The sequence below is a fragment of the Meleagris gallopavo genome, chromosome 5, assembly GCF_905368555.1.
Source record: "Meleagris gallopavo chromosome 5, MGAL_WU_HG_1.1, whole genome shotgun sequence".
In the NCBI taxonomy this organism is placed as follows: Eukaryota; Metazoa; Chordata; class Aves; order Galliformes; family Phasianidae; genus Meleagris; species Meleagris gallopavo.
The window spans coordinates 5,444,133-5,467,349 of NC_139408.1; the positions used below are offsets into that span (position 1 = coordinate 5,444,133).

The 23,217-nt window shown below is 44.6% G+C and overlaps 1 protein-coding gene across 5 annotated transcripts in view; it reads right to left on the reverse strand.

Moving 5' to 3' along the window:
* BAHD1 (bromo adjacent homology domain containing 1) overlaps positions 1-23,217 on the reverse strand; it is a 36,940-nt gene that overhangs the window by 9,460 nt on the left and 4,263 nt on the right. For 2 of the 5 annotated variants that reach the window (XM_085223971.1, XM_085223967.1), the window contains exons 2-3: positions 3,966-5,606; positions 761-1,122 (exon numbers count right to left, since the gene is read on the reverse strand). In XM_085223971.1, the coding sequence (XP_085080097.1) occupies positions 761-1,122; positions 3,966-5,589 (1,986 nt within the window). In that variant the 5' untranslated portion in view covers positions 5,590-5,606. Of the gene's footprint in view, positions 1-760; positions 1,123-3,965; positions 5,607-5,867; positions 6,038-12,519; positions 12,743-23,217 lie in introns of all 5 variants that reach the window. The other 3 variants (XM_085223969.1, XM_085223968.1, XM_085223970.1) reach the window with 3 other exon arrangements.

Sequence of the window (23,217 nt, forward strand, 5' to 3'; positions counted from 1 at the left end):
GACTTTATTGCATTACTACAGTAATTACATTTTCTGTCAGGAAGTCTCCCATCTTACAGCAGCTAGTCTCTGCACCTCAGTGCAACAAATGGGTAAGTGCAGTTGAGAAGACTTCAAAGAAGTGACTGTCCATGCCAACGTGTAAGTTACAAATTAGAGGCTACTGAATGCTAGAAAAAAAATCCATCTGGGAGTCAGGAAACTGTTTCAGTCCTCCATGTGTTCTGGGAGATCTCTTCTGGACTATGGACACTATCAGTGAGAAGAAGAAGCTTACAAGAGCTACCTTTGGACAGCTGCTTACAGCAAAGCTAAAACATCCCTCTCCTCAAAACAGGTTTGACATAGCCCCGGAGGAAGAAACTGGAGAATGATCCTCCCTGTAAGATGGACTCACAGGTGCAGCAGGTGCCAGCCTTGTAAATGCCAAATTATTCATCATGACAGCATTTCAGCTGATGCTAGCAGAGGAGTGGCAGGCTTTCCATGCTCTGCAAACTGTCCATCATGCTGTGCAATGTAATATGAGAAAAACAAAGTCAACAGGTCAGCCACAAAGCCCAGCCAAAAGGCTGCTGATCCTCAGCTTGTCTTCTAGATCACTGGACATCTAGCAACCGCTACCCTGAAACAAAAGCCAAAACCCCTCCCAAACCTCCGTCATCTTCTATCTCTGAAGATGCTCATATGGATATGGGTACACCAAAAAAACCACAACAAAACAAAAAACCAAAAACACAACAGCACTCCAGACACCTACCACAACATAGACAGCCTTTTCGCAGGCTGTGCCAACAGGTATCCAGCCATTGGTGGCCCTTCGCCTGCTGATGCGCTGTTGCTTTGGATGGGAATGGCCTCCCACTGTTTTGCTATCAGAGGCATGCAGACAGCCTGGCGTATTTCGGAGACCGGATTTGGAGCCACTGGGAGGCTTTGAGCTCTGGGGACATTCACGGGCCATGGTCTGAGGGTCAGAGTTGGGGGTCTGCAGATGAGGAACAGGTTCTGCAGCTGGCGGCACGCTGGGTACAGGACATCCTGAGAGCGGGTGGGCAGGTGACGCAGGGTGCCCTGCCACCGGAATTGTGAGGTTCAGCTGGTCCAGAGACTTGCAGCCTTCTAAGAGAAGGGAAGAAAAAGAGGCAGTTATCTTGTTTGAAATTTAAGACTACTACACTGTCAAGACTGTCCCGGAGTACCACCACTTTCCCCTGAAATTCCCTTAACTGCATTATAGCCATAAAGGCCCTTCACATTGTAATTTCATTTTGCACTGTCAAGGGATTCTAAAAGCATGTATCTTTATTTCTAAGCTTCCAGGACGTTGCTACTGATGACACTGCACTCCAACAAACCCAGCTGAAATCCCCCAGAGTCATGCCAGCCAGTAATACACATAAGGCTGGCTAGAGTCCAAAGCAACTCCAGACTGTCAATACATATAAAGAAATAAAAGGCTTATCAAAATGATAGGAAGGATTAAACCACACTAGCAGAAGATGCCAGGTTCTTTTCAAAAGTTGAACTCAAGTAATCAGGGGAAAAGTAAGAAGATTCTCCAAATTAACTCCAGAAACATGAAAAAATAATAGATCAAAACTATATAAAATCATGCAAGTTGCTGGCTTCAGCAAAACTATGTTCCCAAAACACATTAGTAACCACAACAGGTAAGCAATCTGGTTGATGCTGCCTCTCAAAGGCATCTAGAACACCTCATGCTACTCCAGAAAGCACAAGACAAGCTCTCAAACCAAGTCGTGGCTAAGAAAAAAGCAATTTAGACCAGAATTGCCTGGTGTCAGCAGAAAGGGAATTCTCAACTGATTTAAAATGCATCCCTAAATCTGAACACATGCTTTTTTTGGGTGACCCGAGGGCAGTTTTCATCAACCTCCTGGAGACGCCTCTAGACAGGAACACAACATAGTACCTCTGTGGGAGAATGCTGCTGCACAACACAGAGCTATTAGAAAATAGAAAAAGGTAACAAAGATCATCTGCCTGGCTTCAGCAGGCACAGGATCCGTGGGGCAGCGAATCATGTTGTGCCTATTTCACTCACAAAAGCCCTTTTAGGTTGGAAGTTGAACACCTTGAGTGTACCAAGACAGAAAAGCAAACCACTTTGTACATAACACTGGATCCTGCACATCAGGGTGGGATCTCAGACAGGAGCCTGTTGCTTCCAACCAGAGTAATCCTTTAATTCCTTAAAATAACCCATTTGAGGGAAGGATGAGAATTCAGAGGCACACACATATGTAAAAGCCAACTCCTAAGTATAAACCCCTGTTAAGATGTGGGCAAACCTCCTTCAGTCTGAAAAACAAAGTCTAAATTATTCAGATATTGAAAGCTTTTAAATCCAAGTTGCTCATGGGAAGGAAATCAAAAATCAAATATATATATTTGATATACGTATACATACACATATATATAAATAAAGTCAGCTTTAACTCAAAATGCACTGCATCCAAACACCCGCTAGGAAAGGAAACTATTCTGCCACTTGCTCCTCCACTAAGAGAAAGACTGTATACACCTGAACTATTGCTGCCAACACCAGAAGGAATCACCCTGTTTGCAGGGAAGGCTGAACTCTCAACAAAACTCATCTGCACTGCCTGAGTCCTTTGTGAAGCTGGTTGCGTGAAGCTGGAGGCAGTGGCATGAAAAATTTCAGGAACTAAGTATTCTGACATGACCTCGGGGAACTATGCAGAAAAGTGTCAGACAAGAACGCACTGCTGAGCTTGTTGTCTTGCAAGCTTTAAAAGACGCTAACACTGCCTAACTCCTGCTGTAGGAAGCAGCACCATGACAGCAGAGATATTTCAGGAATACAGAAATTATACCTCAACCAAATGCTCCCAAGTTTCAGTAGTCTCCTACAACGGAAGATGACAAAGCCTTACTTAAACTGAGAGCTGAACCAAAACTCCATCCGCCTACCTGAAAATCTGTTTGGAGTAGCTAAGTCATGCCTTCCTTTGACTCGAACACGTGCATGTAGTTAACTGAGACACCAATGTTTACACTCCCAGCAGCTGAAGCAGCAGCTTTGTCTACAGACTGCAGCGCTTGCAAGCGGCAGCGCCTAGCTTGATGGCTTTTACACAAAGCACTGGTGTCTGGTAACCACAGCACAACAATTCAGCTTTAAATATTTCAAAAAGATGGGTTTTAATAGCAAGGGCGTAGTGCCGACAATGTACAAAATTAGAAAATAAAACCCAAACAAATGGGACTGAAATAGGCCAGGCAAACAAGTACCCCACATCTTACACCACTGCTTGCCCCCACTTCAGTGCCCGATTTTCCAATGCTGTTAAAGATTAAGTATAGGACTGCTGTCCACCAAGCTAACAATGTACCAGCACTTACATCACTACAAAGAAATTCAAACACCAGTTCAACCAGCAGACTCAAACTGAATCACTGCACAGCCCTGCCAGAACAGATCTATAAAGCCTTACAAGACTGCATCCTTACAGGACTGCATCCCCTACACAGCTTTCAACATCAAGAGTCTTAACAACGGAGGCTCTGCCTGCTTCCCCACTCTGCTCTGCAGGAATGATTCAGTACCAAGAGCAAGCTTTTGGGAACAGAATGACACCATGGTACAGCAGGATAGAGAGAAGCCTTGCGGAGCATCTAGGAACTGAAACCACTCATTTTGCACAGATCAAAGCAGCTAGTTCCAGTGTAACAAGTCATGATTCATCTCCTCACTGCCCCAAGTCTTTCAGCAATTCCATGCTTTCCACACCAACAGGACCTTTCAATGGGGAGAAACCCTCTGGGCTAAAAACAGGGGGAGGTAAAATGCGGGTTCTTTTTGATCCATGGCAGAGATCTCAAACTTTGATAAGCCACAAGATAATCACCACTGCCCCAGAGAAGCCCTCATATTGTTCAGTGTTCCTAGGAAAACAGCCTCGTGCTTTGCACCTTACCTGCTGCAAAAGGCATTTTGTAGGGGTAGCTGTTCCGTCCTGTGTGCACACTGCTGATCCTGCCATCCGGCACATGTACAACACCGCAGACACTGTAGCTGTTGATGGCTGTTCCTTCTCCACAGCAGTATGGGGAGCTGCACCAGTGGAGTGGCTGGAAATGATTGCCTGATGGCAAGGAACCAGGCGATACCAAGAGCCCTTCACAGGTAGCAGGCTGCGAAAGTTCGTCCTTGGGGTAAACTGAGCAGTGAGAGTAGCCACGGTATCCACTTTGGCCATAACAAACATAAAACCCATTCAACGGAGTCAGATCTGAGGATTCATAGAGACAGCCACAATCTGTGTGATTCCCAGGAACGGGCAAAGGAGGGAACTGCTGCACAGGAAAGGAAGGCTGATGAAATTCCTGTTTGGGAGTCGGGGATTTCTCTCCAGGTCTTCCATACTCTGGCTTCATGGAAGCTTGCCCACCCATGAGCAAAGGCAGTCTATGGTAGAAACCCTCTGTACTAGACTGCGATTCATAAGGGACAGGTTGGGCTGTCCTGTAGAGCCTAGAGGAGTCCCGCTGTTCCGCTTTCCCAAAAGCACCCAGGGTGAGCCCTCGCCAGCTGTGCTGACCTTCCATTTTTAAGCTCGTCGCTTCCTTTTTGGACTTGACACAATTCTTCCTATTGGCTTTGGCCCATTTGAGCGTAGACTTTGAACAGTGGTTCTCGGACTTGCCCTCCCCGTCTGACTTACTCCTCTGCTTCAGGGGCTGGTCTTTCTCATGGGTCAGCTTCAAGAAAGCCACAGCATTCAGGCTGGCCAGTCTCTTTGGGGTGGGATGATAGGAGATGGCACTATCCTCTCTCCTTAACCCATCATCAAAGACCTCATCCAGTGAATGGTCACAGCTATTGTATTTCTGACTGGGCTCATGCCGATTTTTGCCTTTACCTGTTTTCACAGTTGTCTTTTCCAAGGCAGGCCAGCTGTCACCTGCCTTGCAATGCAAGCTCTTGGCAGTACAGTCTCCACTGGCTTTGGCAGGGTCCCTCCGAAAGCGCCTGCCAGACAACAAGCCATCGTCCCGCTCAAAGAGCAGATTGTTCACAGCCTCTGCATTCAGAGAGGCCAGTCTGCGTTTCCTGGGCTCTGAAGGAGCAGCATCAAGGTCTTCCTCTGTCCCTGGATAAGTTACTGTGCACTTTTCCCCAGCTGAATCACTCTTGCCAGCTCCCACAGGTTTAACTTGTTCAGCAAAAAAGGTGGGCCCCAACTCTTCCACCCAGCTGGGAAGGTCCTTTTTTTTGCAGCTCTGGGTCTCTTTTGACAAAGATCCAGCCACATCCTCCAGCCTGGTGAGAAGCACTTTGCAGGTCTTTTTGTTCACTGAAGGGAGCAGACGTCTCCGCAGTGGATACGTCTTTCGGACTTCCTGCAAATTCTTGCTTTTGCTTGTCCCCACAAACCCACTCAAACTGCTGGCACCCTCAGTGGCATCCCCGTCCCTTTGCTCGCTGCACTCCGCCTGAGTCCTGTCCATCCTCCTGTTGCCTGTGGGTGATGAAACCTGGCCAGCAGAACCAGCTGGACGCTTCAGAAGGAAAAGTTGTTTCTTCCGGGCATGCGTCATAGGATCAATATCCAGTCCTGAGAACAAAGAGAAAAAAACATACCTATTAATACAGACAAGAGGGACCCATCTCCTCACCACACATCAAGTGCCAATTAGGACATACTTGTGGAACCGTGTTGCTATACACAGTCAAGACTTTTTGGGTGACAGGCAGTTAAGCCAATTAGGAGGCAGGATGCAGTGAGATGTGGGTTAATATTAAGCTACAGAACAGGATAGTAATTAAAGGTGAGCTAGTACAGGAGCCAGGAAAACCAGGATATAGCCAGCTTTACCCAGCTCCCAGTCCAAGTGAGTTCCCTACTAAAGCAACGCTGTCTTGAACATGCTACAAACTCGTATCTAGTAAAGATCATCTGAATCCTGGTCCAGGGCACACAGTAGAGATAAATCCCAGGTATTTGACTGCTTGCACATTGTTACAGGCAGGTGGTTTCATTGTCACCTGAAACAATTAGAAGAAAAACAGAGTCCACCTACTCATGTAAAAAGTAAACTTCATCTATTAAACAGACCTGTCAACATTAATAAATTAAATACATGCAAATTCCTGCACAGGTTAGAACCTGTCTACCTGTTGCTGTTGTCTCTTTCTTAGTTGCATTTTACAAAATCTGTGGACACTGTTCAATCAAATTATCATGTTTGGCAGAGAAGCTTGAACAAATATCTCGTGCTTTCAAAACACATTTATAGGAGGAAGATAATTACTCAGTCACATAACATTCCTGATTTTTCATTTAGATGGTATGTCAAGACATCCTTAAAACAGACACAAATGTCTGAAATATGAAAAGGAAGAGATAAGACTCTTCGAGCTGGGAGAGGTTTGCACAGAGAGGAAGAACCAAAGAAAGGCAGACAAGCCCCAATTGCCTTTATCTGGCATCAGTAGCAGAGGTTGGTTGCTCACCTTTCATCATGCCTTAGGCTTTCTGGCTACACCAAGAGCAGCACCTTACTGCTGAGTGGGCTCTGAGCAGCTGGCAAGCAACACTAGAGGAATAGTTTCATCCCAGCAGTTTGTTTGGCCAGGTGCTGGCTTCAGAGCTATGCAAGCTAATACTGATTTTTCGTTTCCCCTTGTTTCCCTTCTAGCAGAATAGTTACTGTGCCTTTGTACTCTTGCATTTCAACTTCAGCAAGTGACCTGTGGTAGGCTTGTGTCAAATATTTCAGGGATTAAGTGATGCTGCAGTCCGAAAGTACACATACTCACGGAAGAGTTTAAAGGTAAGAAGGGATATGGCAGGCGATATCTACAAACATTTTAAAAAGAAAGTCTACTTGACTAATACAGAAATCAATTTAATTAAGCCTGTACCTGAGCACAGGAAACAGCAGAAAAGGGCAATTTCTTGCATGCAATGGTATTTATGAAACAGTCAGATTCCCATTATCGGCACCAAAATGCCAGCCTTCAGATTAGCACCAATGTAGGAACAGTCTGATTACCCCCACATCCAGCTGCAAGACATCTTAATTGACACAATCAGCACAGGTCTGCTACTTCTGAGGCTCCTAATTAAAGCTACTGCATCTGTAGCGAAGAGAACAAAGCTACCAAATTACAAGAACTGTTCATTTGATATGGTTTAATCAAGCTGATAATTAGATTATCTATTTGAAATAGACCCAATGTGTTTTAACTGATTTGCTTATATATGCATTAACTAGAAGAAAAGGAGGAATTGAAAGCTACTATGGCTTGCACAATATTTTGCAGACGTCAAACTCTTTCCAAGGTGTCTCAGGGTAATGGAACCCTTATACCCCATTACACATGGGATAACTCCTATAGCCTGTGCCTAAACTGCAGTGCTCTGTGGTGAGCAAACATTTATGTATATAGCCATGCTGTTTCCAATAAGCAAAACCAGTTCTGGAAATTAGGAGGATAGTTATCAATTCAGACTGACAAGTTCCCCCAAGATCAGAGTATTTCTTGCACAAGCAGACACATTAACCACATACAACCTTTGGAGTTAGCAAGAAAATTCCTATTTAAAGCATGCAAACCAAAGTTTGAAAGTGGTAGACCAGGCATCCTACAGAATCATGCCCTAGGGAAGATTACATCTCCCATACAGGCCTGTGATTTGTTTACACCTCTAAACCTATTTTCTGTTGTCCCCAACAAAAGATGGAGCCTCCAGCAGAAATGGTTAGCAGAGATGGGAGAAACCCAGAAGAAACAAGTATGACTTTCCTTAAAAACCAGCATCAGTTACGTCTGTCTCCCCTAACTCTCACTCATCTTCTGTGAGCAGCAATCATCTCCTGACTACCACTACTCATTTGTCACGTGCTGAGGCTTTATAGTCCATCAGTTTGAACGAGGAAGAGATCTATTAAAAACTGAGTACTTTAGACATGACCTTGATCGTACCAGACCTGCTCAAAAGATAGGGACAGACTGAAGGAAGGGAATTGTTCCAACAATGAAGGGGAGAATCATTAACAGCAAGAGCGGTAGTCTTCCCTGTTTGACCCCATGGGGAGGGTCAAGACAAACAATAGCTTAAATTAAGTATCTTTCCTGGAACATAAGCATAGGAATGCTTTCTGTTACAGTACTCCACATGAAAAAGGATTTTTAATACATATATTTCCTCCCACTGCCATAAAACCACCTCTCTCCCCAAAGCCCAGAAGCAAGATCTGTATTCTGGTGCAGCACAGGTAGCATTGTCTTGCGCACTGTGACATATTTACAGGTAATACTCCACAACAGCTTTCATCACTGACAACTGCAACTGGGAATGTGGAGAGAAACACTCGAGTTGAACTCGCAAAGATGACATTAGAGATAGTCAAAAATCACACTGAAATGGGAAAAGCACCAAGATTCAACACAGTATCTTTTAGAGAGTCTCAGTTGCACGAGCTCTTTGACACAAGACAAATCAAGCAATCACAGGCTGTTATTAATTGCCTGTCAGTAAAATGAGGATATGTCTGCATAGATCTCCTTGTTGCCTGGTCTTCAAGTTCTCCCTCTCCACTCAGAGCTCAGCTGCTTGAACACTATAAAGCACTTCTCTGCAAAGGAAGAACTAAATATCTGAAAATTTGTGCAAAGACAAAATAAGCAAATCCCATATGTTTCGGATAGCCATGCAAATCCTTTAAGTGCCAGCAAAGAAAACAGCTTCTCCATGATTGTAAACCCTCTGAAATGCAGCTCTATACAAAAGCTACTGAAATGCAATCAAAGTTAAGTAAAACTTTGTTCTGCTTTGTTCCCTCAAAAACTTCCACAAGATCCTTGGATAAACAAACACAATCAGCCATGTTTCTTCCTGACCTGCTCAAGTGTTTACTTTGGAAATCAAGAGAAGGTTGTTTTTCCACATCAAACCCAACTAAAAACCTCAAATTAGAAGTGCGGTAAATTCTCTTTGTTTTCAAAAGCACTCAAAACACGTCTCCTTTACTCTGCAGTATCTCAGAATTAGTAGTAGAAATAAACTGATTTTAAGCCTGTAAGTGGTCACTTACAAAGTGTGGCTGAAAGGTTCAGTTTCTACAAAGGGAAGTTCGCCATGAGATTGCTGCAATAAAACAACTGCCCCAACCCAGTTGAAGCTGGAGTGTTGTTTCTCTCCCTTTTCTGACACAACTACAACTAGAGATGGGAACAATCAGGTTTAGCAACTATAACAACTCTTGTTATTTCAAAGCAGCCTACAATGTGAATTTATAATGAGACTCGCTAGGAGTGAGGGAGAAGATTCCAACAACTGGCTTCATACCCCCCCAGAAGCCAACTGCAACATTTTAGATGTTAGATCTGATCCTTAGCATCTCTTACAGATAAAGACTCTCAACCTTCTCCTGAAAGTACTCTCAGCCCTGAGAATCTGCTGCATTTCTCAGTTCTCTGTGTTTGTACATGGGTACAGAAAGAGCCACTCTGAGCCTTCTGCTACAGAGTGCTGCAGAGATGCCACTACAAGTTCTGGAGACTGTACAGATGCAGGCACCAAGACAACAAACAACTAAGTCAGCAATTTATTCACATTATGAGTGTGCTTCCAAAAATAGGCACCAAGCAGTCTTACCAGATTGCTCCCCTTACCTGGGATCCCTTCTCTTTCCCCAGCATAGCACACAAGCAGAGCTTCTGAATGCTGCTTGAAACTTAAATACCTGACAGTGTATGATTCTTCAGAAATCAGAGTCATGCAGAGCTTACCAAGACCAGCTATTCACAGGGAGTGCCGCATTCCTTTCAGCTGGGAAGGAAGTGTCAGGGCTCTTCACCCCCTTGCCACCTTTGTAGGGCTTCAGAAAGCAAGGAGGAAAAACTAGCTATACCCAGGAGACTCAAAGAAATCACAACATAATCAGAAGAACTGAAAGTGAAAACACTTATGGCAGAACCACCCATCTCCTGCATGCAGCAAAGGAACTGGATTGGAGGTGGGGAGACACTAATAGTTTATTTTAGAAGTGAAACAACTTTGACAAAGCACTTGGCCTGGTCCTCTGCATCCCAAACCCACTGAGCATTCTCACAGATGAAGTTGCTATCCCCTTCCTCAAACTGGACCAGTTTGAAAGAATTATACTGAGAACTGTAGACCACATCAGACTGAAGAAATTCAAACCAAAATGCACTGGTCTAATTTTGTGCTATGGAAAAAGCACTACCCAAACAGCAAAGTCTGAATAGAGATGATGCCTCATTAGCAGGAAAATAAGCAAGTGTCTTAACAGCTGCATTTTCTGTAATCATGCAGCTGCAGCATCTGTCTCTCCCTCTCCATCACTTGATTGCAAATGAAATTAAAAGACACCAGTCTGGGACTACCCATTCAAGTACCACTTCCCTTCCTAAGCTTTGCTATGGAGATGCGCTGGTTCCAAGGAGACGATGCGAAAAAGAACAGAAATGTAAAGCTTTTCAAGTTTCTAATCCACTTGGCACTTCAATAACATACAAAGAGTCACAACAATGTGAATTTTACTCTCCACGCGCAGCATTGTTTTGCTGACTTTTAGTCCTTGTCCACTGGAAGAAGTTATGTGCTTTTGAACTGGTGCAGTTTACTGTGACAACAGCCCCATAACTGTAAATGCTGGGAGGATTGGCTCCTTTCTCCTTGCTGCTTTTAAAGTTAGATCATTCTCAGCACTATAAAGGATATGCTGCATGAAGGAAGCCTCCCAAGATCTCTTGGAAATCTGAGTAAAGCACAGAACTGTCAGGTATCCCAGGCTGAATTGCCTAAATGCAGTGCAAGTCCCAGGAGCATCACTTCAACCTTAGACACACAGAAGAATTAAAATTGTTATGCACTGCAATTTGTCTTTGCAGGGTCCAGCTCTGATTTCAATTTGGAGGCTCACTGAATGCCTCATCATCCTCATGCTCCAGGGAAAACTGTTAGGGCATGTACTGCAGAAAAGGCTTTTTTTTCCTCCCCCACCAACATAATTCTTGTCATTTGCCAGCACCTCTTGAAAATCAGGTGAATACTCAATCCATGCCTCTTTAGCTTCAAAAAGGCAAGCAACAAGGGATCGGGGGTTTGCTCCAACTCTTGCACCATTAAGAGAGGCTCTCTACAAGTGTATGGACTGCCTGCTCTGCTGCCTGGTCCTACACTAGCAATTACAGCTTGGTTGTGAAAGCCCATGCCTTAGCCACATTGCTGCAAGTACTGAATAACATGTGATCCATGATAAATTGCCCCGCTGAAGCAACAGCAATTATCATCGGATGCTTCAAAATTGAAGTGCTATGCCTATCTGAAAGCGATGGCACACTGAGAACAAAACACACTGGGGTGCACTCCCTGCTTGCCAGCTGACCACTTGCATCAACAGGAGCTAGACCTGTTAACGCCCCAGCAGAGAAGTTGCGCAGCTGATTTCCTGGGAGAGCCTGTCCTGGCCTTGGTTATCTGCTCTCACATCTTGCCTACTGGCAGTGCTGTGAAGCACTTCGCGGGGAAGCCAGAATTAAATTTCTCTGGCTGTTCTCACACTCTCCACAGTCCCAGTGAGCAGCACTTGCAAGGGGAAGGGAAAAGAAGGAAAAAAAGCAGAAAAAGGAAATAAAAAAAGAGAAATCATTGCTGCACCAATGGAGGCTGACCTCAACGCATGAGAGTCAAACAAACCAGAGCCTTTTCAGCACCTGGAGCAGAAAGACATTTCATTATCAGCACCATGACACAGCTCATCTTCCCTGGGCAGTGCAGCCCTTTTAAAGACTCAGATTCAACAAGTGCCATCCTAAATTCCTCAGGCAAAGTGATGTGGGAAGCCTAAGCCAGCACCCTTTACTGTGAGGGAGAGCATTTCATGTCTGCTCATCTCCCCTGCCACTGCTAACAGTTGCAGCAATATGTATGCTGCCAGAGCTGTGTTGGTCCCACAGATACATCCTTAGGGAGGGTTAGATGCACCTTGTACGTTCTTTGGCAAAAAACGGTGCCTGCTTTCAGAGAGGAGAGGGTATCAAGAGCTGCTCAACTAACCATCTTCATTCACTAAAGAAGTTTTTTTTCCACTTGCACACTGAACTAAACAGTTCATCACATCTAGCTGGGAAGAGCCAATTCTTTCCACACAAGTGGAAAAGAATTATCTACAAGTTAGGAGGAAACTGGTAAAATGCTTCCTTGTAATTGATGACAAGGTGTGTTATTTGTGGAACTACCATGATATCTGGAAAAGACACATTCCTTTTCAGAAAAAGCACCAGCTTTTCCCTTCCCCCATTACCAATGCTATGAAGCTGCATAACCGTGTCACCTTTTCAGCAACAAGCTACTGCTCATGCTGAATATTCAGTATCTGCTATAGCGAAGAAAGTATCCACTATAAGTACAGAAAGAAATGCATGACTTGAGCAACTCAAACATCAGTCACCAGAACCAGACCAAGCCTCACAGTCACAGTTTGTTTACATACCTACATTATAGAGCAATGTTCCTGAAGGCAAAGACTGCGCTGAAAACCTGAATAAACACGATCATCATTTGCAAAACTTATTTCCTTCCATCCTGCAGTCATCCATGGAGCCTCTCAGCAGCACCAACAGGAACCTATGGCCACCCCATACCTCAGGGCCAGGAGCCACTGGCTTTGCATGTCTTTTCTAAACTGCCTGCTTGTGCAGAGCAATTCAGCGACCCTGGGGAAAAATAACATCCAGCCAGTCATTAGACACAAGCAAAGAAACATACAGAATGCCAACCCCCTGCCCAAAGAGAAACCATTTCTTTGCCAGTGCAAACATTGTAATTATTCCCCCAGCGCAAAGCCCACTGTTGGCTTCTCACTTCTCAAAACCAACCTTTATAAAAGAAAAAAGTAGTAAGTGTGACTAACCAAGCCCGAAGCACGCCCTGTGATGAAAGCCCAGATAAGGCAGAGGAAATCCCTGTGCTTGCAAATACTAGGACATCAGCCCCTGGTCGGAGAGATCAGCCTCAGCTCATCTCAAGGCTGAAAACTTTGTAGCAAGCACTCAAGTTTCAGGGATATTTTGACACTCAGCCTTCTCTGTACCACTCCCCAGCACAACATTTGTAACAGATTCCTTTTAATAATGAAGGCAAAGTTCAGAGATTAAGCAAGAATAGCACCAAGATATAGGGAGGTGCACCACCTGAGAAACAGAAAATAAGATTTACGGATTACTAAAGGAAAATTTTCAGTTGCAAGCCCAGCCTGAGACATTTGCATTTGAGAAGTCATTTGTTCTCTCCCTTCACACTGCTCTGACACTAAGAAATATCAGATGCTCAACCTCTCCCGCCCCTACACAATATTTTGCAATTCTTATGAAATACCCAAGATCATCAGCAGCAACCACCACCATATATAAAATACTAGTTCTGTTCAGTACCTCTTGTTTACAAGGAATTGCCTACTAAGACTTTAAATCAGTTCAGTGTGAAGCTGCCTCCATGACATCTATGCTAACAGCACCCAGTAAGGCACCTGTAAGTAGTCTGAAAAACTAAGTCAAAAATAATTCTCCAGCTTTGACAGTCACGTTTTTAGAAAGAGCACAAGCTTTGCCAAGCAAATTAATGAAGGTTTAAAAAAAAAAAAAAAAAAAGCCTTGCTCCTGATTTTTCATATATGCAAAACTCAAGCTAAATTCCTACACAGTAAAAGGCTGAGTCTGGTGAAGTATCAATCACATGTCACTTTGCTCAGATAACCCTGGCACCGTTCCTGCTTACATGACCAAGATGGAGTAACAAATTATTTCCAAGACATGATTTTGAAGAGCAAGCTGCAAGATTTTTCTACACTTAACATTAAAGCTCTTCTACATAATATCATCACTCTCTTTCACAACCACTTCAGCAATTTCCTCCAGCTACTCAGCTTGAATAATTCAAGGTGTGCTGTGATTTCATGGATGACACATGAAACTGTGCCACCTTTGGGGATTCCAGCAGCAGGTGCATCCCTGCCAGCTCCTCTCCATTTTGCAAAGCTGTCACTGCTGTCCTGTCTCTGAATCTGGACTTCTCTCCTCTTTCGGGTAAGTGTCTCCACAAAGGTCTCTGCAAGCCCTCTTAAGTCTTTTTGCTGAAAACTGTCAGCACAGCACCTTTGAGATCCAAAGATAACATGCTCGTCCTCGACAAGCTCAAAAGTCTTAGAGGAGAAAAAACAATGCAGGAAATGCAGGGCATTCCTTCAATTTGGTTGGCACTTACTCAAGCATCTTTACATTTGACCCAAAAATCTAACTCCAAGAACACTGTTATTTCCCCCTAAGTAATTTCACCTAATTTCTGTAACTTCAGCACATCCACCAAAATACAGAGCCCCATCTCCACACCTGAATCTTCAGAACTGTGGCTCCAGGTACTGACTTTCTCAGTTATAATCCCTGAGAGAGGTGCAGGTGAGAAACCAGATTTGATTCCTCTTTATAGTCAAAGTGCAACAGACACCTCAAAAGAAAAGATTTTCTTATTAATTTTTTTTTTTTTAAATCTATCTTCACTCTCCTACCACCACTTGAAATAACAGCATCCTCCCCACACCTCCCCAGCCCAAGAACACAAGCAACAGAAGACTTAAACTGTGCACTTCTCCATTTGGGAACATCATTCTCAATCCAGAATTCAAGTCAAAAAGCTTCTTAGTTACCATCAGAATTCACCAATCACTCTCCTTCCCTATGTCTCATAAGCCACACTGAATACTGAGCAGACCTTATGCCTGGAGCTGACCCTGCTGCATTTGAACTTAGTGTTGGAGAAGTAGTTCACATATGCCCACAACTGGGATATTCTCATCAAATCAGACAACACTAGAAACCTGCAGCTTCAAGAAGTGAAAAGTTATAGATTCCTCTTCAAATGGTGCTGCAACACCTCCTGATATCTCGAAGGAGAAAAAGCTTCTTCACTCCTCTGTTTGCCTCATTTCAGCTGTGCAGGTGAGCACCAAGAGTTTTCTGGAGCTGGATGTTTTTTGGAAGGGCTCACTAGCTGGCTCTCCATTAAGGTAATTAGACATTGAAATACATACAGCAGGTAGAAAGGTGGGAGAGGGTTGCAGATTCAAGAGCTCAACTTGAAGGAAATCCTAAATCACAGCTGCGCTGGTACAAGAAACAGGTTTTACTTTTGAACCTAACATTACTAATGTCTTTATCACAACAGACTGAACCTCCACCAGCCTCTCGGCGATTAAAGTTAATTGCTTGGTCATTACACTTTTCATTACCAAGCAATTAGCCCTTCAAGGTTTTTAAGTACCCGGCATTGGCTCTTTGCCGGATTATTAGGGGCCTGGGGTGGGCTGGGAAACCTGAGTATCTCACAAAGACCAAGCAACGCTGTCAAGTGGACTTGGCAGAAGGGACAGCAGTTCCAACCTAATGCCAACCTAATTTTGATCGTTTGAGCCCAGGAAAGCAGAGGGACTCAATGCCTACGTAGCCGTGGGTCCTGAGCAGAGGAGAGGAGCGTTAGGAGCATTTCTAAGATTCTAACCTAGCAAAAGTCACATGGGAGCAGACTCCCAGGCAAGACAGTTGGATGCTATATACCTCCAGAACTGTTCATAGGTGTTAAACTGACAGAAACCACAAGCCAAACAGAGGTAATTCAGACCCCAGCCACTTTTGAAACTCAAAGCTCAGTTGCTGGAACGTCGCTTCCACTGAAGCCCATTTAACTCTCATTAGAAGCTGGCCCAGCTCCTTCATCCTTTACCCACATCATTAGAGGTATATACTTAAACACACACATTTGCTGGCACCCAGGTTTGATCAGTCATGGCAACACACATTCCATTTAAATGGACTGGACGGGGTTTCCAGATCTGGGCTGGGAGTGATTTGTTTTATATCCATTCATTAACTTGCATTTATACACCTACAAGTGCCTGACACTATTTGGCCATTTAGAGAGGGAGTGATTAAACATGCCTGGCTTTCAGAGCAATAGGTACAATAAGGTGCTCTCAGTACGGTGAGCCATTTAACGACATTGAAGTACTTTTCAAGTTCCATTGGATTTCACACAGCTGGAAGGTAAGACAGAAAAAAAAAAAAAAAAAAAAAAAAAAAGAAGAAGAAGAATCAAGAACATTGAATAAATTACACATTCAGCCCCAAGAGCTTTGGATTGAATATTCATTGTTCTGGCCAGTGAAGGTGCACCATAGAGAGGGTCTCTGTAAGGTTATGCTATACAATCTTATTCAGAAAGCATGCCCTAAAAGCTACATGTGGCAAATATTTGGGAGTCATCTATTTAATTTGCCTGGCTGCTGCCACTTGATCTGGTTAATGCTGAGCAAGAGGAGCAAATTGCTGGGTTTGCTCTTCAGTTATTCTCAGGCTGCTCCTGGAACATTCCCCAGAGTTCACAGTATCATCTCGATGGGCCAAAGGAGCATCTAATAAAAGTTTAAAAGTGTCCATCAACAGGGACAAATTCAAGATTGCCATGCTGGACAGGCAGGAATAATCAGCGGCATAAACGCAACTGATCAGTGAAGTGGCACCCCAAGAAGGGAGCCAGAGTTTATTAAGGAGTACAAGTTGAACAGCCAACTGTCAGGAAGAAACAAACATCATTCTAGGGTGAACTTCCAAAAATGCTGGATGGAAGAAGAGGGGAACAAGCTCCAGGTCATGTCTTTGTGCTGCATCCAATGCAGGACAAGCCACAGAGCAGCAAGGGAGTAAGAGCAACCAGCAAGGAGAGGGCGTAGGGGCTGAAGTCATGCAATTAAAAGGGTGGAGGAAAAAAGTCTGTAATGTATAAACTGGCAATATGGCATTCTCCAGGGGATGAGAAGGGCTTACACTGCACTAAGGGAGATTTTAAAAGATTCTGCCTGCATCCTTCCCTCCCGCTGGGCTAGAACAAGCATCAGACTGCCTCAAGAAGTCGAGGTTAAACATAAAAGGTTGGAAGAACAGCTGTCAGCAATGTTTTGGTACAGCTCATCCCCTGCCCCACAGCAGGGTTCATTACAACCACTCCAAGGTCCTTTGCTACATCCTATGCTGCCAACAGGTACGTGGCAATGGGGCCAGCACAGTTAGCACAGGAGCTGGGAAACTTGCCGGTGATTTTTCACTGCCTGGTTTTGAGAGCACACACATTCAGCAAGGCATCTTCCTCCTGATTCGTACATCCACCTAGCATCAAAATCTCAGGCTAACAGCACTTCCCAAAAGATATCACGGAAAAAAATAGGCTAGTTAACAAAAACAAGTGATGGGATAGCTCCATACCATGTAATTGCAGAAGCTCATGTACAGGACAGATAATTTCTGGTGCAGATAAACTCCTGAGCACCAAAATTTACAGCTTACTTCCAGGCTAGAATAGTGAATGAATACCTCACCTACACCCAACACCTTTCACACCAGATATTTTGCTTGCAGCCTTGAGAAGGGCCTATTTCAGCATTTGCCTTGAACAGAGGCAAAGTTTCATCCCAAGAGAAGTCAGCAACTTCAGGTCATTGAACACTTCAATCTTCACACCAGAGCAGGCCACCATTAAGCAAGCTTGAGCTCCAGAGGACAAGCTGACATCTGACTGCTGGCAAAAAAAGTGTAATTTAAGATGTCCTCTTTAGAACCACAAAGCTTTTGAGCAATTCAGCTTAGTTTTATGGAAGCATCACAGGTGCCTCCAACTGGATTTTCGGAAAGTCCCTTGAAGTCAGGCTGTGACTTCAAAATATCCAAGTGCATTAGATGGGACAAAACCCTTTAAGTGCTATACAAGGTGCTCCTCAAAAACAACTTGGCAGTGCACAGACACCCTGTGCTTCATCCAGCTCTGGCTTCAAGGAGAGTACAGTGCAGAAAAGAACAAAAGTTTGGATGAACTCTGAGTACTGGCAAATGGAGAAACTAAACAGCATTGCTCCTTGATCATCAGCTCTGGAATCTGAGAATGCTGGCTGAGCTGCAAGACCAGAACACACCAAGGTACCCAACACGTGGGGCAGAGGGTTGGGGAAAAGAAACACCCTCCTACATTCAAGTTGCCTGCACAAGAGCATCAGTGTAGAAGACAGGAGCAGTTCAGAGGTACAGCCTCCAACAGACAAAATTCTGAACTGGATTGCTGTAAATCTAACCGGAGAGAGATGCCTGCAGCTGGAGGAGCTGCCAGCTGACATTGAGCCAAAGCAGCAGCAGGAGACGCTCACAGCTCCCGACTGAACGGTGGAAGAACCGGCAGAAAGTTTCCAGGAGCTGCTGGAAGAGAGAAGAAAGCTGCATGCAGCAGGCTTGACTTACCCACAGTACACGCAGACGCAGATGGGTAAGCAGCTGATAAAAAAGCATGCACTGCAAAGCCCCCCACCTTGCACCACCACATTGTCCCAGAGCCCAAGACTAGCGGAGCCAGTTTTGCTGCTGGCAGTCCAAATATCCAGAGATTTGATCCAAAGAGGATCTGATTTGATGCCGGACGACAGCTGCAAAGTGCTTTGAGCTGAGGAGCTTCAGTCTCAGCCTACAGTTACAATACACAAGGATACAATATACCCATGCAGGATATCCCCAATACCAGGATTTCAGCTTCTGCTTCAGCTATTTGTCACAGTAGAATATTTTTAAATCTGAGCAAGCTAGCAGCATTCTTTAAACTAAATGACAGATAGCAATCAGGTTTAGAGCTCCAAAGTGAGAATCTCTCTATTCATTCCAATAACCAAGATAAACATTTTATTTAATGGCTGTGTTAACAGGCAGAAATATACCTCTCTCTGGAAAGCAAGGCAATTCTGGCTGCTAGAGAATTTAAGCTCTCAATTAAAGGGAAATTCCTATTAACGGGGGAAAACTCATTTATTCTGAACAGAAACCAAGTGCAAATTTTGTCTCTGTCTCCACACAACTGCGAAACAAAGACAGAAAAGCTTTTCAGAGCCCCATGGATGTAGAATTCCCATTAGTTCTCTGTGATGGTCCATACAGTAGGCTGAGGGGGCTACCAAATAAGAGAGCAACAAACCACATAACTTTCTGCTCTGGGTAATCTTTCAGGTTTCCTTTTGCCTTGGGTGGGAGATGAGCCTTGAGGTACTGCAGCACTTCTTGAGGTATGAGCAAGCAGGAGCCAAGAGTTAAATACTCACCTGCTTCTCCAATTCTTTCAGCATCACCTATCACACTACTGAAACAGTACAGAAATACTCTGCATGCAGCACTCGAGACGCTTTGCCGCTCTCTTTTAACACAGTCAGGATACTGATCTTTGATTTGTTTAAACTTTCAACTTGCCTTTAAAAACAAACAAATAAACAAAAACAGAGACTCCTCTGTTAGGTAGGAGAGAGCATACATTTACTGCTATCAGTCCAGAGGAGGATCGACAGGTTTTTATATGGGAAAATCGGGATGGCACTATGCAAAGCAATGGGGAAACGTTAAGTTCTAAGAGTTGGAATGAGATTTTGTGGGCAGCACCTAAAGCCACTTTTCTTTTTATTTTGACTATGTTTTATTTACACTCAACACAGCCTTGTCAAAGAAGGAAGTATTCCACATGCTGTTCTGTACAGGGTTTTGTAGCTAACCAGGTTTTAATCATGTTGGAGTACTGAAAAGCAGAAATGTCTCTGGTGTGCTCACCTTCCTGTCCCTCCATGGTCCATTTCTCACCATTGCCTCCAATGGTTTCCTTGGAAACATATGCAAGCCTAAATTGGATTGACATTCATTTAGTGGACAGATGGAGTTTTGAGCAGCCTGAAATTCAAGGCCAACTCTCAGGATAAGTCACAATATCAGAGCAAAAAGCACCCCCGAAGCCCTCCATTCTTTGTGGAAAGCTCAAGAATCACCTAATTATTTGGTAACAAGCTTTGAGGCAGAACCCTCGGCAAGGTCAGCAATTACTTGTTGTATTAGCACAAAAGAAACATTTTTGTTTGGAGGGAAGCATTTCATTTTTGTTAAACACCAAGAACACAGAAAAGTTCTTCAGCTTGTTAGTGGTTTCAGGCAGGACAAGTGATGGAAATCACACATAGGCTCAGCACAGACACAGTTCACAGGTAGCGATGTGTCTGCACTGCATACTTGCACCAAGAACCTTGGTGCCAGACTGAAGTGTATTCCTAACAACTGCTTTGGAGCAGATCTAATACTCAGATATTGAGCTACAGTCTATAAGCAGAGCTGCATCCTCTTTGTTGTTCAGCATCAAGAGGTGCAGGGTCTTAAAACCATATCTTTACAGAGGTCTCAGAACAGCAGTTTCAGAAAAGCTGGCAATTGATTCTGAAACAATTATTCTCTGGCTCTTCTTCCACTATCTGAAAAGAAACGCATATTGGAACAAATGAAAATGACTTTTTTAATTTCTATTTTAAGGCTGATTAAACAGTCCCTCTCCAATTGGGCTGTTTGTCCTCTCCCAGCTTTGAAATATTTTGCCTCTTTGCAACCACAACACAAGAAAAAATGGTAGAAATCCCCATTACATTCCTAGATATCATCCTTTAAATAAAGCACCTAAGAATGTGAAGAAAAAAAAATCATAGGGCTCTTGAGAGGGAGAAGGGGCACAGACATCCTGCCTCCACTGATACAAGGTTCCCATTCCCCACAGCTCAGTGCTTGGGCTGCTTCTTTTCAACATCTTTATTAATGATCTCAACGAGGGGACTGAGTGCATGCTCAGTAAGTTTGCAGGCGACACCAAGATGGGAGGAAGCATTGATCTCCTAGAGAATAGGAAGGCACTGCAGAGGGACCTGGATAGACTGGATCGATGGGCCAAGGCAAACCGCATGAGTTTCAGTAGGGCCAAGTGTCAGGTCCTGCACTTTGGTCACAACAACCCCAGGCAACCCTGCAGGCTTGGGGAGGAGTGGCTGGAAAGCTGCCTGATGGAAAAGGACCTTGGTGTTCTGATGGACAGTCGGCTGAAATATGAGCCAGCAGTGTGCCCAGGTGGCCAAGAAGGCCAATGGCATCCTGGCTTGTATCAGGAATGGCGTGGTGAGCAGGGCTAGGGAAGTCATCCTGCCCCTGAACTCGGCACTGGTGAGGCCTCACCTCAAGTCCTGTGTTCAGTTTTGGGCACCTCAGTACAGAAAGGACATGGAGGTGCTGGAGCAGGTCCAAAGAAGGGCAACAAGGCTTGTGAAGGGCTTGGAGAATGTGCCCTACGAGGAGAGACTGAAGGAACTGGGGCTGTTCAGTCTGGGGAAAAGGAGGCTGAGAGGAGACCTTATTGCTCTCTTCCAGTATCTGAAAGGTGATTGCAGTGAGAGTGGGGTTGGTCTCTTCTCACTGGTGACAGGACAAGGGGAAATGGCCTCAAGTTGCACCAGGGGAGGTTTAGGTTGAATATCAGGAAACACTTCTTTACCGAAAGTGTTGTTAAGCACTGGAACAGGCTTCCCTGGAAGGTGGTTGAGTCACCATCTCTGGATGTGTTTAAAAACCATTTGGATGTGGTGCTCAGGGACATGATTTAGCGGAGGGTTGTTAGAGTTATGGGTAGGTTGTGGTTGGACTTGATCTTGAAGGTCTTTTCCAACCTGAGCAATTCTATGATTGTAAGGTTGGAGATCGTTCACTAAGTAGTTAGCGATACGTAGGAGAACTGGATTTACTAAGTTTGGGATTCAGGGCACAAACCCATAAAAGCTAAGTTCACCTCTGCTCCTCGTGCAGTTGGCTGAAATCTAAAGAATTCCCAGTTTGGGATTGACCTGTCCAGGATGTCACCTGTCATTTAGCCAGGTGTCCTAAAGAAAACCCCTCTTCCTCTTGGTCTGCACACGATTACAGCAGACAAAACTCTTTCCTCTACTATCTTCCTCACATTGGAAAGAGTCAAACCATCTCCAGCTTTGGTTTCCTGCACTGATTCCGAGCTAGACAAAGAAACAAAATCAAACATGCTTCTTGCATATTTTATGTTGTTTTCCTAAATAAGAAAAAACCCTATGCTTCCCACAGGTCTCCCTCATCATCCTTCACTGTACTCATCCCTCCGAATCATCGCTGTTTATCAATATGATTATTGCTGTTTGCTTCCACACTGCACCTCCATCCTCCCTCTGCAGAGGGAGATGCATTAATACCCTCCTCCACAAATCCTTTTCCCTTCCATGCTATTCCCAGATCAGCCAGAACATATTCGCTCCCCCGGCACGCTCACATAACACCGTCTCCCTCACCAAGCCCCCTCCATTTTAGGGCCTCATTAAAAAAAAAAAAAAAAAAAAAAAGAGAAATCCAGTTGAAAGAAGTTCCCTAGCAAAGGCTCTGCGCCGAGCAGGCACTTTCTGACTCAGGCAGCACCATGAGCGCCGCGGTGCTGCTGCTCAGTCGCGCTCCCCGCCGCAGTGTCTGCCCCTCCAGCCTGCAAAAGTCAGCTCCAGCCTCTCCTCCGTGCGTGCCCGCAGATCCTTGGCTGCGGATGTAAGCCCAGGCTAGGTATTCAGCAGGCAAAGACACAAAGAGGACGCGATAGAACGCTGTGCGGCATGAAGGCAGACGGGAGCGGGCTATTTTCAGCGCTTTGCACAGGCCACAGCCAGGAACAATAGAAGGCCGTGTGCGGTGCAGGGACAAGGCAGCGGTGCCCACGCTGCTCGGTGCTTCTCCGGAGCTGGGATTTTATTTCAAGGATGATCATTCAGGTGCTGGAAATGAGACGGCAGCAAAGCTGTCTGAGTCGAGTCAATTGAAAGGAAGCGCCTCCTTTTCTATTTCTGAAAGCATCGTAAATAATTTGAAATATTGATACGCAAGCAGACACTAAAATATGAGATCTTTTATACAAACCAAGCCTGCCGAGCTGGGCAAGCCACACACACTCAAAGCCAAGCAGGAGAAAGCCCTTCAGAAAAACTGCCTGAAGAACAATGGGTGCCAGAAAGCGTTCCTGTGATATGGCTTACAAAGCAAGGGGGAAAATCATTGTTTCCTTCTTTAGTCACACCTTTGTTCCAGAAAATCAGGACACGAGGAACACAGCAACCTGCAGCTCTGAAGCAAAGCACTGTCTTATTCTCAAACGTGATGCAATTTAGCAAATTTAACAAATCCCACGACTCCAGGTGCCAAAAGCATCCTAACTCAGCCATGCCAAGCCCACCTGCTCTGTGCGCAGTTCCCAACATGTGGAA